This window comes from Thamnophis elegans, chromosome 5, assembly GCF_009769535.1.
Source record: "Thamnophis elegans isolate rThaEle1 chromosome 5, rThaEle1.pri, whole genome shotgun sequence".
Classification (NCBI taxonomy): Eukaryota; Metazoa; Chordata; class Lepidosauria; order Squamata; family Colubridae; genus Thamnophis; species Thamnophis elegans.
In genome coordinates, this window is record NC_045545.1 from 15,806,603 (window position 1) to 15,823,778 (window position 17,176).

The 17,176-nt window shown below is 41.8% G+C and overlaps 1 protein-coding gene across 2 annotated transcripts in view; it reads left to right on the plus strand.

Annotated features, from left to right (window-relative positions):
* Nucleotides 1-17,176, plus strand: part of ZNHIT6 (zinc finger HIT-type containing 6) — a 50,735-nt gene that overhangs the window by 6,268 nt on the left and 27,291 nt on the right. For both annotated transcript variants that reach the window (XM_032218484.1, XM_032218485.1), the window contains exons 5-8: nt 1,520-1,623; nt 6,932-7,000; nt 7,630-7,710; nt 7,888-7,968. In XM_032218484.1, coding sequence (XP_032074375.1) covers nt 1,520-1,623; nt 6,932-7,000; nt 7,630-7,710; nt 7,888-7,968 — 335 coding nt within the window. The remainder of the gene's footprint in view (nt 1-1,519; nt 1,624-6,931; nt 7,001-7,629; nt 7,711-7,887; nt 7,969-17,176) is intronic.

Genomic DNA, 17,176 nt, shown 5'->3' on the forward strand with positions numbered 1-17,176 from the left:
TGACATTGCAAACAATCATAATGCAGCTGTATTGCCAAGAACCCAAAGATTGGGCACATGACTATGAAGAAAGTCTGACCATTGGAACTTCAAAGCCAGGTCATAAGTCCTAATTCCCCTCATTCAGGGTGATTGTAACGTTGAACAGTTGCTAAATGGCCAGTCATAAGTGAAGGACTTCATATATCCCTACATGGAAGCCCCTGCTCTTATCTTTGTTAAGTTTGAAGCAAATAGAAAGGAAAGAACAAAGAGAAATCACAGAAATTACTAGAATATCCTTGGAGGAGCTAATGTACTGAAGACACTTCAAAATGGAGAGCATTTCTCCATGTTAAAGTGCAGAGGGGTTGCTGCCAGCATTACAAACTTTTTTGCCCATGTGCTCTGCACATGTGTGCATTTGCACCTAAAAAGGTCTGCGCATGCGCAAGTTAGAGAAGAGAAAAAAAATTACATTTTTGCAAAGAAGATTGTTTTGCACATGTGCAGAAACAAAAATCAAGATGGCGCTGCCGATAATCAAACCAGTTTGGCGGCGTGGCAAGCCAAGTTACTATCTACTCAGCCGAACCAGTAGGAACCCACTTCTGTTACAATGGTAAAAATTTTAGAACTATAAATAAACCCATATTCTGCATAAAACAATTATACAAGAATTTTGCAGGAAGAACCTATTTTATTGCTTGAAAGATGTGTTTTTCTACCTTCTTTTTTCCTCTTTGATAATTGCTGCTGGGAGAAGCAGGAAGTGTATCTGCAGAATGATTAGGTTGAATGACTGTAAAAAGGAAAATAGTTAAGATGTTTGATTTTATTTGGAAGCAGTGTCTGATACTTTGAAGGCACAAGTAAAAACTCAATGTAGTTCTGCTGAATAAAGACAGTTTAAGGGAATGATGGCTCGCAAAGTGGAAGTTTCTCATTTAGAAATGCAAGAAACAACTGCAATTACAGCAAAATAGCAATAGGTTTTCAAGGGTTTGTTTTTGATTTGTATAGGAGATTTGCTATGCTTTGCCTTATACACCCAGAAAGGCAATACATATCCTGGATATGTTTCCACTTGTTAGCTTTTAGTGATTAAGGCCCACATATTCTTGAATGCAAAGATCCTCACATAGAAATGATTTGAGTGTCTTATCTATTCTGTAAAACATAATACATCTGCTTTCAACATAACATTCAATTATAGTTTACTGTTAAAAAAAAATAAGGACAAATATGGCACTCCTATGTTTTATAGTTGGCCAATGAGGAGATTGGAATATTTTTTTTCTGGTTTAGTGACTAAAATTTAAGCTTAATCTTCACCATGGTTGAAACAAGATTTAGACATGATGACAAACTAAATGAATGCAAAAGATTCCACGATTCTCAAACAAACAAACAAAAAATGGGTCTTGAGCGTGAAGCCTAGTGGTGCTAAACTACAGTTTCTCAAAATAATTCTTTAAAGTAGTTCATATTTGAAAGTAATTCTTATGCTTGTCATTTGAAAACTTGCATCTTCCGTCAGGTAAACTTTCTGAGAAACCGAGCTCGGAGATGCAAGATCTGCTTACAAACTCTACCAATCGGCTTCACAAAAAGACGAGAGAATTCTACATTCTACAGCAATAAGTAAGTTTTTAGCTGTTATTAGCTTGGATGTTAACTTAGCAAAACTCTTCATTCTCCTGTGTGCTGCTTGGAGACTCTATACATGGGTTATAAAGATGGCTTTTATATGTAAGTGTCTTAAGGCGAGCAAGCAATGAAATTCATTGCAATGTCCGATATATTCTGCCACTTACCTATTTGGTGCACAGCATCACCACACAAGTCTGAAAGGGTTTCTTGATTCATCCTAATAAGACATTATCCGGCTATAACATCTGAATTATTTTTCTCATTGACCCACAGGGGTTCCGATTGCTTTTCATCATTCTGAATACAGTTGCCCTTCGACTAGTTTACATTTATGTTTTCTCGGTGTAGACTGTCTATGTATGCATTTAATCTTGTAATCATTATATAGAGATATTAACAGTAGAATGAAACAAGTTTCTAGCTTTATTCCAGAGAATGATAGAAAAGAAAGATGATTTTTCAGCCAACAAGATGCTAATACGTTTCATTGTTTTCAAGGAGTATAATTGTGAATTAGACAGGAGGGGGAGCTTTTGTGTAATAACAGAGACATGTATTTGTTTATGTATAAATCATGTCTTCATATTATACAAATGTTATAATCGGTCACTATAGCACAGTCTGTTCTAATAATGACTATTCTTTCAATGAATGAAATAGATGTTGATCCACAAACACCTATGCATCTATGCACAACACTCTTTGTTTCTTGCAGAGGCTAAACTGGCTATAATTCTAGAAACCAACAGATGGCTCTCTTGCAAATATTTCATGTTACTATAAGGCATTTGTAACAAGAAATGAATATACTGGACAATGTACTTCTATGTTCTAAGTAGAAATCTAAGTAGGAATATCACAAAACTTGCAAAAATCCCAATTTTAGTAATCAAGACAGTGTTAGATTAAATGTAATCTGTACAAAACGTAAATTTTGTAATAGAAATGTGCTGATCTTGCTCCTGTTTTCAGCAACATAGCTCGAATACCTTTCAGTTCTGATCCAATTCAGTGAGTTAATACAGATCATTGTAGCAATGAGGTAATCACTTATAAAAAGTTTTGCTTACACAATGATCTGTACACTTTTAAATATTTACTTCAGATGCTGCCTTAGGAGAAAAAATGTTGATCAACTCCTAAAATAGTAGCGTTGGTTGCTAAAAAAAAATCATGATATGTTTAATTATATCACAACGTTATGTAGTCTTACTAGATCAAATCGGGCATCATAACTGTTTTGATATACAATTTGAGCCATTGTTCCCATTGCCTCATCCCCCCAAACAGGTTGAAAGAATAATCTAGTATTCTTCATGTTACAATCTAAGAGAACTTGGCAAATTCAGTATCCTGGTAGCAACATGGCAGTTAGGGGACGTTGTGCTGAAGAGAGATTTGTCTGTCTTTATGAACATTTTTTAATACTACATTTCCCCTGTTCACAGTGGTAGGAATGTGCACCTAGAAAAGCGACGGGAAACAATTTTGGCAAACTAGATCTTTGCCAGAGAGAGGTCCAGATTAAGAGATTGAACATTTCTGAAATGAGAGGAGGAAGAGATTCAGGGTAGCCATTCCTTAAAACCTTTCAAGATGTATCTAATAGGTTAGAAAGTTATGCTATGAGTTTGGCAAGCTTGATGTCAGGCCTAAGCTCAGAGATGACACAGTTGGGTTCAATCCTTTTTTGCTTATGCCTAATGAATAGAACCATGCTCAACTAAAACTATAACCTTCTAATCTACTAGATATATCCCAAGAAGTTCTAGGATGTGGCTATCCTGAATCTCTTTCCGGCTTCTCCCATCCAGCTATGGACTGTGCAGACTCTTAATCCAGCCCTCTCTATGGTCAAAAGCACACACCACACAGTCACATACAAGACTGATATTGGGCCCCTCTAATAATGATTATGGTCTTGGAATTTCACCTATCATATTTGTACTCCAGGAATTGTAGTGTCGTTAAAAAAATTAAAATGTTTTTGACAGTTTGTCATGCCCCATAATCACTTAATGAGGCTGAATCAGTGTTACTGACGCTTAGAAGATCATAAAAGATAATATTTTTTGTAAAATGAGGTAATTATGGCTTTTTACTGCTGCACGCTGTATCATTGTTCCAAGTAATGAACACCGGGAAGTCAGGACGCTGACACTTTGTTCAGATTCAAGAAACTCTTTATTGAGTACATGAAAGCCCTATGAAGCGGTATATAAGTCTAACTGCTATTGCTATTGCTATCATCTCGGCACTTAGAAAAGTGAAGCTAGCTTGAAATAGTTCCCACACTTAGGGATAGTTAAAAGACTAGGATTTCCCCACCCCCCTGTGTCTTTTAGGTCATATTGGCTAATCAATTCTGCCACAGTTTCCGTTCAGCTCCGACAGGTGTCCGTTGACATGGCCTTGGTTCACACACCGGCTTTTAGATGTATTGACTAGCAGCTGAGGCACCACATTCCTAAGTTCCCCCATCCACCCCCCCATAAATGACAACCAAGAAACAAAGCAGGACTAAACATGAGAAAGAATGCTCATTGCTTATTTCTCCCTGAGCTGCTACTTCCCATTAGTTTCCATTGGCAGAGTCCACAGACTTCTGTGGAATACTTTTTAAATACACAGCAACAAGTTTCTGAACCCTCAATTATGTCACTCGAAAACGTTGCCATTCTTTTTATGGTACTTTTCTGAATAGAATTAAGAGTTGAGTTTATGTTTCAGTATTATTATGGCTCCCCATTCCTTTGGTTTCCTTGTTGTCTTAATGAACCACAATAGTACTTTTTGCAACATCATAGACTTCCTAAAAACACATAATCGAATTGGCTCAAAGAGATGCTTGGCATGTAAATGGCTTATGTCCAGTGAACTTATGATTCATGCTTATATCAACCGATCAGTAGTTAAAAAGAATAACCCCATTCACGATTACTTTGACTCAACTCTTTCTTAAGCTGCTGTCTATGTAAATACAAAAATTGGCATAGATAATTTCTGGTTTAAGTTTCCACATCTTTTCATCTCCTTTTCTTTTGCCTAAAGAATCTTGTAATTGTTCTTACTTTAAAAACTGCTAAATTTGTTCCATAATCTTGTGAATTGTAATGGCCTAATTAAATTTCCTGGGTAAATAAATACTCATTTAGTTCTCCTTTTCATCATGCCAAATTTCTTCTAAGAAAAAGGGAGACTGTGGCACCGGGCTACAAAACAAACCGGGTGAAACACACGTTTCAAAGGAAACTTCATAAATGGTAACGCCCAAGCAAAACTTCTCTCCTCCCAGTATTAGTCACTGCATCCTCTGGAAGGCTTGGTGCAGTTTACTAAATGTTTCCCCTCTCCCCTTGTCTTTCTGTGTGTTGATTCACACATGCTTCACTGATGCCCACACAGCCCTAGAAAGAAAGAGCTCCAGGATATCAACATTCACTTTTGAAAAATTATACAGCTTAAGCTGGAATTTATATTATCAGATGTAGGCTGTTTAAAGCCTTTCACACATTATTAGTCCCCGACTCATGAATGGAGACAATAAACATCTGCAGAGCTGCAACCCTCTCATCCTTGATTTAATGCCTAGTTTATAAATCTCTTGAAAGTGAAAAATATGTTTCTATAAAACATGGGGTTTTTTTTCTATGTTGTCTTTATATTTGGAGAAGGGCTTTAATGCTTTTATTCCCATATTCAGTTATTGTGGCTCTAACATTGCTGGCAAAATTGCATAATGCTTAAGAATTTCTGGAGACAGTTTTCCTATGCGTTAATAGAATGAAAGCATTCAAGTGAAAACATCTAACTGTAAGAAGCAACCAACAAAGAAGAATTGTAGAATGATGTGTTTGCAAATGAACACAACAGAGAAATGATAAAATCCCATAAAACATTGGTCCCGGCACAAATTTTGTTTCCCTTAATACCAACAGAGGTGGATTATTAATTGTGCCCTTTTGGAGTAAGGAGAAATAGCATTGCAATGATAGATTAAGATTTGCAAAATGCTTCTACATTTTGTCAGTGGAACAGAAATTGAAAAGATAATTTCATAATCCTATGTTACTGCTAAGTAATACAATAGAAAGAGATTAGGTAGAGCAAAATTTCCTGAAACAGTTAAGGGGCAAATAGGCAATCCTGAAGGTACTTCTTATCATAGAGTCAGGTGTTTTAAAATTTATGTAAATAAATACATAATCCAACTCTTTACTGCTGTTTTAAAGAACAATGGGCCAGACCAACCAACATCCAGTAGTATTATACTTGGGCTCCATAAACTTGTATTTACATTCTGCCTAGAGTGATGAGATAATGTCAGTAAGCATAATTGATCATTTGCATAAATTAGCTCACAGAAACTTAACTCTGGAAAAGCACCTTGTTATTGTCCTACATGACCTAGATATCATAATTCCAGCACTTAGTTGCACATTGTTAGGCCTATATTAACAAAGAGACTTCACACTTTTTGAGAACAATTTCAGCATACATACAACCTGTCATCTCCAAGTCCCATTACTTCTTCGACATGATATTTGTAGAGAAGAAACAGAGTCTTCAGAATCCTTTGCAGTGCTTTCTTCCCTTTGTTCCCCTTCTATTGATAGGTGCCAACTTCTTATAGTCATGAGTCAATTTCCCTCCTTTCTAAAAATGCTAGTTGCTTTCTTCCAAAGATCATTCTTTTTCAGATTATTCCCAGCCTGCTTGGCTAATTTATAAAGTAAAATTGTTTTCTTTCATCCTTACAAAACCTGCATCTTTATTTCTAAGTAAAGATTGCAAAATCTGTGAATATTTCCATGCTGATACATCCAACAAATTGGATGTAATATTTTATCGTACATGGGAACAGACTGATCTACACTGCTTCTGTTTGTGATCTGTTGATAGATTGTTATTTTATTAATTAGATATCAAAATAATTGTATACCTATGGCATTGTATTGTTTTTATTTATGTATACATACACGTGGAATAGGAATAGAAACATCAATTCTTAAATACAATGAAAGCAGCAGTTAGGTTTAAGCCATACTAAGATGTAGAAGTAACTTTGACCTTAGAGCCATGGGGTAGTACTTGATTTTCTTGCCTGTTGGGTTAGATTTTGGTTATGTAAATACAATCTGAAGTGGGAGCAATTTAAGACTTTCGATACCTCCCCAAGTGAACAAGCCCTGAATAGGTTTCTTCTTCTTCTTACTTGTTTTGAATTTTCTCTATACAGAGCAGTAGCCATTGCATTTGTAATAAAAAGAATTTTAAGAATCTGTTTTCTTTTTTTCAGGGAACAAAAGTTCTATTGGCACTTGAAGCTCATATTTCCTCAAAGTCATGCTAAATTCACAGAACAAAGGTATTCATACACACTTGCTAGCAAACTTACTTTCACATGAAGTTTAAATAATTATGTAATTAAACCATTTAATTTAAATAATTGCTGGATTATATTTTACAATTACATTTGGGTTTTGTTTGGAAAGAGTGCACGTTTCTAAATAAACAAACTCTTGGGATATTTCCTTTGAGCTGCTTTAAAATTATATATCATCTTACCTATTTCTAGCTTTATCTGTGTAATTTAGGAAGCTGTAAATTGAGAAAGGATGGCTTATTGTACATATTTCTTGGCTGTAGCCTATATTTCAATTTTTGTATGTAACCTAGTAAATATCCCTCAAGCATTTACTTCGGTTTCCTATCTAGAATAGAATATACAACAGGAAGATGGATCTTCCATTAAAACCTATTTAAATATATGAAAGAATTATTTCAGTTTGGAATAAATAATTGGAACAGAAAAAACTTAGCAGACAATATTTTTGGTGTCTTGAATATGAATTCCTAAATGTTTTGTATATATCCCTGAATGAACCTTATGTAGCTGGAAAAGAATAATAAAACTACATACAGTACATATTAATGCTAACTGGTTTGTTTATTCCTATGAATATCTTCACTGGTAATTTGTATTTCTGGACAAAGGGTACCAGATGATAAACCATTGTGTGATATTTTGAAGACATATATTGATCCTCAAGAATCTGATCCTGTCAAGCGGCAAAGGTACTTTCTTTTACAAAACAGTTGTATGTTCTATTATTTGTATTATTTCAGTACATTAGTACAATATATTAATATTTTTCAGTTGGATTCTCTTGCTGAATCAACATATTTTTACAAAAAGTTTCTGTATTTTTCATTATATGATAAGATTTATTAAATGTTACCTTTTTATTGCAGATTAAAAATCTACACAATATCTCCCCAGTCAGACATACAAATTTTGATGAAAGTAGAAAATAGGCCACATAATTCTATCAGGTAAGAATGTTACTCTTATTGTTTATTAAAGGGAACTGTATATATACTGAGCTTGCAGATAATCAGTTGGTTAACTATGAGCTGATTAGAAATTGGATTTTGTAGAAAGAGAGATTCAACACAGGAAGCCGAGGTGGCGCAGTGGTTAGAGTGCAGTACTGCAGCCACTTCAGCTGACTGCTAGTTGCAGTTCGGCGGTTCAAATCTCACTGGCTCAGGGTTGACTCAGCCTTCCATCCTTCCGAGGTGGGTAAAATGAGGACGCAGACTGGGGGGGCAATATGCTGACTCTGTAAACCGCTTAAAGAGGGCTGAAAGCCCTATGAAGCGGTATATAAGTAACTGCTATTGCTATTGCTAACTAAAAATAAACTAAAAATAAAAATGTATAAACAAAAAATTTTCTTTGTTCAAAATTGTAACATTTCAAAGAAGGCCTACAGCTTATGCAGAATACATAGTTTATATAAACCACCTGAGGTTCTGGGTTGGGTTTGAAAAAGCACTTGTATGAAACTATTTTTTAAAAATGAAGATAACCGCGAGTCTTTAAGCTATCTATACAAATGGTCTTAATCAGTGTAAGGCAACTCCATGTACCCAGAAAATGTATTTCTAGTTATTGTGGATGGTGAAAGGAGTTTATTTTTTCTTCACCTTGGTCTATTATGGAATATTATAAGTTGTTCCCTTCTTCCATGCATAACTTTGGCAGTTCCTTTTGGTCAACTATAATATTTTCTTTTTTATGCAAAATTGATGATGGTGGTGGTGAAGATGTTGAACATATTGGGTCATCTCAGAAATTGTTTACTCAATGTAGTAATGTGTTTAATAGTCCTCTCTCTGGTAAAAACAATAGTGTTTGCAGCTCCTCTGGTTCTTTTTTTGAAACTGTGTGACTGATGGTTAAGAACACAGAACACATTAAAACAGTGGTCCCCAACTGTTCCAGCTTGGCGGGTCGGTGGAGGTGGAGAGGGATTGGTTCCATGCAAGGAGCACGGGAATTGGGCACCTCTGCATTTAAAACACAATCGACATTGTAGAAGCAAATGTGCTTGGCAGATGACAAATCCATTCCACCTATAGAAGTGCCATCTATTCATAAAGCGTTTTCTCTTTTTATCTTCCTTTCCCCTTTTTCTTTCTCTGAGACAGAGGGCAAAACACATAAATGATTCCAGAGATTAGGAGAATCCACAAATGATTAATCTTACTCATGCTCACAAGCAAAATATGCAGCATTAAAAAAAAAAGCTAATTCACTGTTAGGCAAAAGGAAAAGACCAGGGAGATTTGAAAGAAAACAGGTAGATTTTAGAGGAAATGGTGAAGTTGATATATTATTCCTAACTAGTGACAGAGAAATCAGAAGCAATTTGGCAGCACCTTTCCAACTACAGTTAACACATTTTATTAAATGTGTTTATTAAAATGTTTTCATGAACTGCACCTTCCTTCATTAGACGCCTAAATTGGCTAGACTGATGTTTCATAAGGATATGGTCAAAGGGAAGGAAAGACAGTTGGTTATGCAGATGAAGGTTACATGAGAGTTACAAGTACCTTATTAATTAACAGTTCAGAGCAGGAAGAATACACTATTGTTCCTTGGTTATGTTTGCAGTTTCTTAAATTCCTGTCAAATATAGCTATTTGTTCTCTTCAGAATTAATCCTTTTGTCCAACACCGTATGCTTGGAATATCTTAGTAATGATTTCATACGGTAGGATTATTGCTTTTTCCAGTAAGGGAAGGAAAGAACCAGTTGCCAAATAATACCGTCTGGTTGAACAACTACTGTACATTTTCTTATTTTCTCAAATGACTTTCCAGAAAAGGTTTTGTGAGTAAAAGAAATCCTCATAATCAATAAAAGATGTGTTTGGGATAATATATGTATGTATGCATGTATGCATGCATGTATGTATGTATGTATGTATGTATTGTATGTATATATGTATGTGTGTATGTATGTATATATATATATACATATACATACATACATATATACATACAATACATACTGTCCCCAGGCCTGACGGGCTAGCCAGTTCTTCAAGGCTGTGCGGAAGGCCTGGACGGTGGTGAGGGTACGAATCTCCACGGGGAGTTCGTTCCAAAGGGTCGGGGCTACTACTGAGTAGGCCCTCCTCCTTGTGGTTGCCAGCCGACACTGGCTGGCCGATGGAATACGGAGGAGGCCCAATCTGTGTGATCTAATTGGTCGCAGGGAGGTAATTGGCAGAAGGCGGTCTCTCAAGTATCCAGATCCACTACCATGCAGGGCTTTATGGGTGACTAATAGCACCTTGAAGCGCATCCGGAAATCGACAGGTAGCCAGCGCAGCTCGCGGAGGATAGGTGTTATGTGGGTGAACCGCGGTGCACCCACAATCGCTCGCGCGGCCGCGTTCTGTACCAGCTGAAGACGCCGGATGCTCTTCAAGGGCAGCCCCATGTAGAGCACATTGCAGTATTCCAGCCTAGAGGTCACGAGGGCCCGAGTGACTGTTGTGAGTGCCTCCCGATTCAGGTAGGGTCGCAACTGGCGCACCAGGCGAACCTGGGCGAATGCCCCCCTAGCCACAGCCGTTAGGTGGTGGTCAAACGATAGCTGTGGATCTAGGAGGACTCCCAAGTTGCGAACCCTCTCTGAGGGGTATAGAATTTGACCCCCCAGCCTGAGAGATGGAATATTGGTGGAATCTTTGGGAGGGAAACACAGCAGCCACTCGGTCTTTTCTGGGTTGAGCACAAGCTTGTTAGCCCGCATCCAGTCCATAACAGCCTCCAGGCCTCGGTTCATCACGTCTGCCGCTTCATTGAGTTGGCACGGGGCGGACAGATACAGTTGAGTATCGTCCGCATATTGATGGTATCTGATCCCGTGCCTGCGGATGATCTCTCCCAGCGGTTTCATGTAGATGTTGAATAGTAGGGGGGATAAGACCGAGCCCTGAGGCACCCCATATGTTAGGGGCCTAGGGGACGATCTCTGCCCCCCCACTAACACCGACTGCGACCTGTCCGAGAGGTAGGAAGAGAACCACCGCAGTACGGTGCCTCCCACTCCCACCTCCCGCAGTCGTCGCAGAAGGATACCATGGTCGATGGTATCGAAAGCCGCTGAGAGGTCAAGGAGAACCAGGATGGAGGAAAATCCTCCATCTCTGGCTCTCCAAAGATCATCGGTCAATGCGACCAAAGCGGTTTCTGTGCTGTAACCGGGTCTGAAGCCTGACTGGAAGGGGTCAAGATAGTTTGCTTCCTCCAAGGACCGCTGGAGCTGAAAGGCCACCACCTTCTCAACAACCTTCCCGAGGAAGGGAAGGTTGGAGACTGGACGATAGTTATTAAGGACAGCTGGATCCAAAGATGGCTTCTTTAGGAGGGGTCTCACCACCGCCGCTTTCAGTGCGGCGGGGAAGTTCCCCTCCCGGAGAGAGGCGGTCACGACCGCCTGGATCCAGCCTCGTGTCACCACACTGCTGCTGGTAACCAGCCATGAGGGACACGGGTCCAGTACACAAGTGGAGGCACTCACAGCCCTCATGGCCTTGTCCACATCCCCGGGGGTAACATCCTGAAACTCAACCCAGAGATGTTCCGTCTGATCCTCTTGTGCCTCGGCTGGAACTGCAGGGATGGAGTCCAAGTCCGACCGAAACCGAGCAATTTTGTCCGCTAAGAATTGGGCATAATCCTCAGCTCTGCCCTGCAAGGGTTCCCCCGCTTTCCTTTTATTTAATAGGGAGCGGGTTATCTTAAACAGGGCGGCTGGGCGGGACTCAGCGGACGCAACCAAGGTGGCTATATGGGATCTTTTCGCTGCCCTAAGTGCTCTGGTGTATTCCTTGGTGCAGGTGGTTACCATTGCTCGGTTGGATTCGGACTTATTGGACCTCCATCGGTGCTCTAGGCATCTCCGGCGCTTCATCTCCCGGAGTTCCTCGGTGAACCAAGGGGGTCTCCGGGATCCGCCGCCTCGGAGGGGCCGTAGTGGCGCAATCCGGTCGAGGGCCTCTGATGCTGCCGAATGCCAAGCAGCAACCAAAGTCTCTACCGGATTGTGGGCGAAAGTATCAGGAATGACCCCAAGCTCCGTCTGGAACCTTAATGGTTCCATGAGTCGCCTGGGGCGGAACCACCTGGTCGGTTCCTCCTCCCTACAGTGGGGGTTTGGTCTCTGGAAGTCGAGCCTCAGTAGGCAGTGGTCTGACCACGACAGGGGTATGATGTCGTTACCCCTCAGACCAAGATCACAAATCCACTGCTCCGAGAGAAATACGAGGTCGAGCATGTGACCCGCCGAATGGGTTGGGCCCCGGATTACTTGGGTCAAGCCCATGGCTGTCATGGATGCCATGAACTCCTGCGCCCCATCAGAGTTTTCACCGAGCGAAGGCAGATTGAAGTCCCCCAGGACCATCAACCTAGGGAACTCAATTGCCAGCTCGGCTACCGACTCGAGGAGCGAGGGGAGGGCTGCTGCAACGCTGTTGGGAGGCAGGTACGTTAACAGCAAACCCACTTGACCCTTGAGGTCCAACTTTATCAGCAGAGACTCACACCCGACAAGCTCCGGAGCAGGGACCCTACGAGGAACTAACGACTCCCGGATAACAACGGCCACACCCCCACCCCTTCCCTGGGCTCTCGGCTGGTGCAGCACCTGAAATCCTTCTGGGCACAGTTCTACAAGGGGGACTCCTCCCTCTGGGCCCAGCCAGGTTTCAGTAATACATGCCAGGTCTGCCCTCTCGTCTAAAATTAAGTCCCGGACGAGAGGAGCTTTATGTACCACAGACCTGGCATTTAGCGACAGCAGCCTGAGTCCAGGGTCCTGATTACTTGCGCCATCTGGTCTCGGAGTGGGACTCACAGGGCCGGAAGGAGGGATCTCTGTGATGTAGCGAACCCTCCTTCCCCGGTAATGGCCTGCCCTGAAGTCCCCGCCGTATCTGCCCCTCCCTGTTACGACCGTAATACCCCGACCCTCTCCCGTGTCTCTGGTTCCCTCAACCACCCCCATGGCCCCCGCTTCTCCCGGCAGGTCCTCCGAATCAGACATACTCATTCACTCACCCAAGCAGTCCCCACAGAAAGTTAAAACACATAAAAATACAATGATAATGAATAATAAAAGTGGGATCATTCACTCAAGCACATACAATCCCATGCACTCATCATACCAGATAAAAATTGCGCGGTTAAACGGTTGTGCGAATTGGTGAAGGCAGGATCTTAGAATTGGCCTTCTCGTTAACAAAGTCTAGTCGGAGTCCAATAGAAAGCTGTATATGGTCCAGGAAAGTATATGGCCAAAAAGAAGTACTAATAATGGCCACTGGAGGGAGTCCAAGTTCTTGGCACACTGCCTCTCTGATGTAATAGTGCTTGATGATGGTAAAGGTTTTTTGATGGACCAGGTAAATACCCGTAATGGCCACTAGAGGGAGTTCAATATCCCAGCTAACACAGCACTCCTGGGGCAGTGATGATTGCAATGGTGGCAGCTGATGGTAATAGCTGCCACAGGGAGTCCGTAGATTAGTTCTTCCAGCTTTACTCCTAAACCAAGCCGGTAGATGGTCAAACCGTTTAAGGTCCTGCAGAAACAGCGGCGAGATCGTAGTAAAACGCCGCTTCAAGATGCAGGGGGGTCCTCCTTTTCTTTTTATTATCTTTTTGTCAAAGAGACTCTTCCTCTTCATCTACCAGGGCTAATCACAGCATTCTACACATAAACCAATAAAAAATCACATCATGGCAAAGGGGGAATAGACAGTTACAGCACAGCATAGGGGAGAGAAGGGCATGTGTGGGAGTTGCTGGCTCATATAATTCATGTTACATGAGGCTGCATAATGAGTCCTGGCCGTTTAGGCCGGAAGGATGCTTCTGGTGCGATGTTTTTGCATCCCTGTGTATGTGTGTTTCAGACAGCAGAAACTGCCCTGCACACACACACCCGGAATGAATTCCAACACTGTTTTTGTTAAAAGGCAGCGTCTCCCTCTTCATCTCTGGGCATGCGGAAGGGATCTTTCCCCATGAAGGGGTTGACTGTTCATGTAACTCCATGTGGTTGACAATGTGAATATTCTTCTGTGGAGCCAAGCTAGAGAGTATATTCTTACACATAGTTAATAAAGAGGGTGCACATTGAATACAGCAACACAACAGTATCAGCAAAGCAACAAGGGTTATAACGGTCTTGGAAACATTTCCCAACCAGTTAAAATTTGGTAACCAAGAGGTCATCCAATCCTACCAGGAGTCCAAGGCTTTGTATGTTTGTCCAACTGTTTGAACGGTATCATGTAATTTTTCCACACTGGTTTCAATTTGTCCGGACTGGTTCAAATAATGACAACAGGTAGCATTCAACCAAACACATAGTAGGGGGATCTGCGGTGAAAGACAGGGCAGCCGGTCGGGGGAGTGGAGGGTGGAGGGTGCTCTGCTCTGTGTTCCAGGTCAGAGACAGAGACAGCCTCAAGCTGTGGTTCCTGTTGGTTGGTCATGGTCAAGCTGCTTCTGTGTTTGTGTAGGTGGTTGTATAGGTGGTTTTGGCAAATATGGTCTTACGTGCCGTCCTGGGATCCAAAGAACTTTGTCTTTTAATTGGATTGCAGCGTAGTTCCTTTCCCAGGTCAGCAGGTCAGCAGGTCCTCACCACGTCAAGTCAGGCAAGCAGCGATAGTAGACAGGTGGACGGGAGGTGTCTGCAGTAGGTGGAGCTGCAAAATGACGAGTCGCTGCCGAGGATGGTGGACTGCCGGTGTGTTGCACTGCTGGGAGGCCAGGGGGCATTTTCCCCTATTGCCAATATATCTGTCCAGGGCATGTTTTAATGTCTGGTTGGCACGCTCAGCCAACGCCTGACCCTGGCTGTTATAAGGAATGCCAAATTTCTCTTTTGGGCGTCCCAGCGATGCAAAGGTCCGAATCGAATGATTAATAACATGTTTGGTGGCTTCACCCCTTTGGGGGGATGCCATAATGTAGCCTGAACATGTATAACATGCATTTGCCAAATTTGGCAACACTCTGTCCCTCAGGGATTAACTCCCATAGGGAGAGGGTTTGCCTGCTGGCTACAGGTGGGGCATAGTTGAATAATTGCTGATGCCTCATTTGCAGTAATGCCAAATGGTTTTATGAGCGCTTTTTTATTCTGGTGAAAGTAAGAGTGGCTATCCCAAGGTGTGATAGCAGAACAAACATTGACATGGGGTGGGGGGGCTGATGCCGCAGCGTCAGCAACATCATTGCCCTCCTGGAGAGGCCCAGGGAAAGGCTGATGACTTCAGATATGGGAGACATGGAAAAAATAACAGCGAGAGGAGACAAGACCTTGTAAAGTGAGAAACAGAGACAAAAGTTGTGAATCAACAGAAGAAGAGAGATAAGACTCACACAAAGAAGTTATAATCTGAGTCACATAAAGACTAGCAAGAATTAAGTTAAACGGTTGTTTGTCAAATAACTGAAAGGCCAAGAAGGAAGTGGCCAATTCATCTCTTTGAGCAGATTTTTGTGGCTCTGTGAGCTGGGTGTGCCATGTACCATCCTCCTGCCAGGCACATGCTCCCATCGGCAAAGACAGTTATAGCGTCTTTGATAGAAAAAAGCTGTTGAAGGAGGCTTCCACTGGAGTGGAAGGGCTTTTGTAATTAGGGCTGCAAAAAGGGTAGGTATCTGAGAAATAGTGGACAAGTGTCTGAGATTTTTCAGCACTCTAAAAGGGAGGGCTTCATAGACGGGAGCAGCGCCCGTTATGTCAACGGGAAAAGCAGAAAGAAGTTCCAGATCATCTGGGGTAAGAGAAGGATCGGCTCGGGCAGAAGCCAAACCACGAGCCACAGCACTGCCAGCCATAGTAGGGAGAGAGAGAGAGGAAGCAAAATAAACGCTGGCAGGACCAGAAGAAGGAGGGGGAGGTGATGTGAGCGAAATGTCAGAAACAGAAGGAGAGGGAGGGGGGAAACAGAGGGAGAGGAGACAGACGGAACAAAACTTGAAGGGCGATCTAAATAAGGAGGTGGGGGAGTAAAATCAGGGGGTTCTATGGGAAAAACAGGAGAAGGGTCAGAATAATGGAGTCTAAGAGCAGCAAGTATGACCTTCCAAGTCAGGAGCATCGGAGTAGGAGCACGAGGTTCCTGATGGAGATATGTGCCTATTTTCACCCATGGTCCAGGTTTAAGGGAGCCATGGTGAGGATAGGAGGGACAGTTTTGCCAAATGTGTATTAACAGTTGGCGTAATTCAGATTTGGTAGGAAAGACAAATTTCTTTGTTAATTGACTTTTAGAAGCTCTGAGAATCTGGCCAAGTTCTGAGTTCCCTGCTCCTTGGACAGATCCGCCCCCATACTTACGAAAGATCAGTCGTTTCCACGAACGACGACGAGTGCGCGGGTAAGCGATGGGGTCTCAGGCACGCAGCGGCGAGACTGCGTCGGTCCGGCGGAAAAAATCACGTCGGGGTCACCACTTGTTAGTGCCTCAGTCCGTCCCTGGAGGAAACGGCTTCTCCAGGGCGGCACCTGGGCACAACAATATCACGTGGGGTCACCCACGAAGCTAATCCTAGAAAGAACTTGAGGGCACGATCTCTCTGGGTGAATGACAACTTTATTATGTAGCAAAGCTGAATATATAAACTTTCATACGCAAATTAGGTTTTCAAACATTGCAAATGTCATTGGTTACAAATTATGCATCTGGACCAATAATAGAATTGATAACTGCGCGCTTCCTAAGTTTCACGTGTACGCCCTAGTTTAGCTATTTTCAAGCAAGTACAAAACAAGCAAATTCTACAGGTGTCAAGAACAATTTGTGGTCGGCTATATCCGTCCTGTGTAAACCATTTCCTATAGAAGAAGGCATGCAAAGCATTAGGACAAATTACAGTGCTTACTCTTATCAGACTATGGTGATTCTTAGAAATAAATGCCACTAAATTAAATGGATGACCAAGTAAATGTTATTAGTAACTCTTAAATATTTGGGCCACTTACTAATCTTTTCCAAAGAAAGACATTCTCAGAGAAATAGGATAGCAACAGGGGGGGATAGGAGCGAAGTTATAGCGGAGACAGGAAACCAATTCCTCTGCCTCCCGGTCCCAGTCCCAGTCCAGTCCAAACATCTCTCCTGGACCTTCCACCCCCTCTTCGGGGCATAAGCC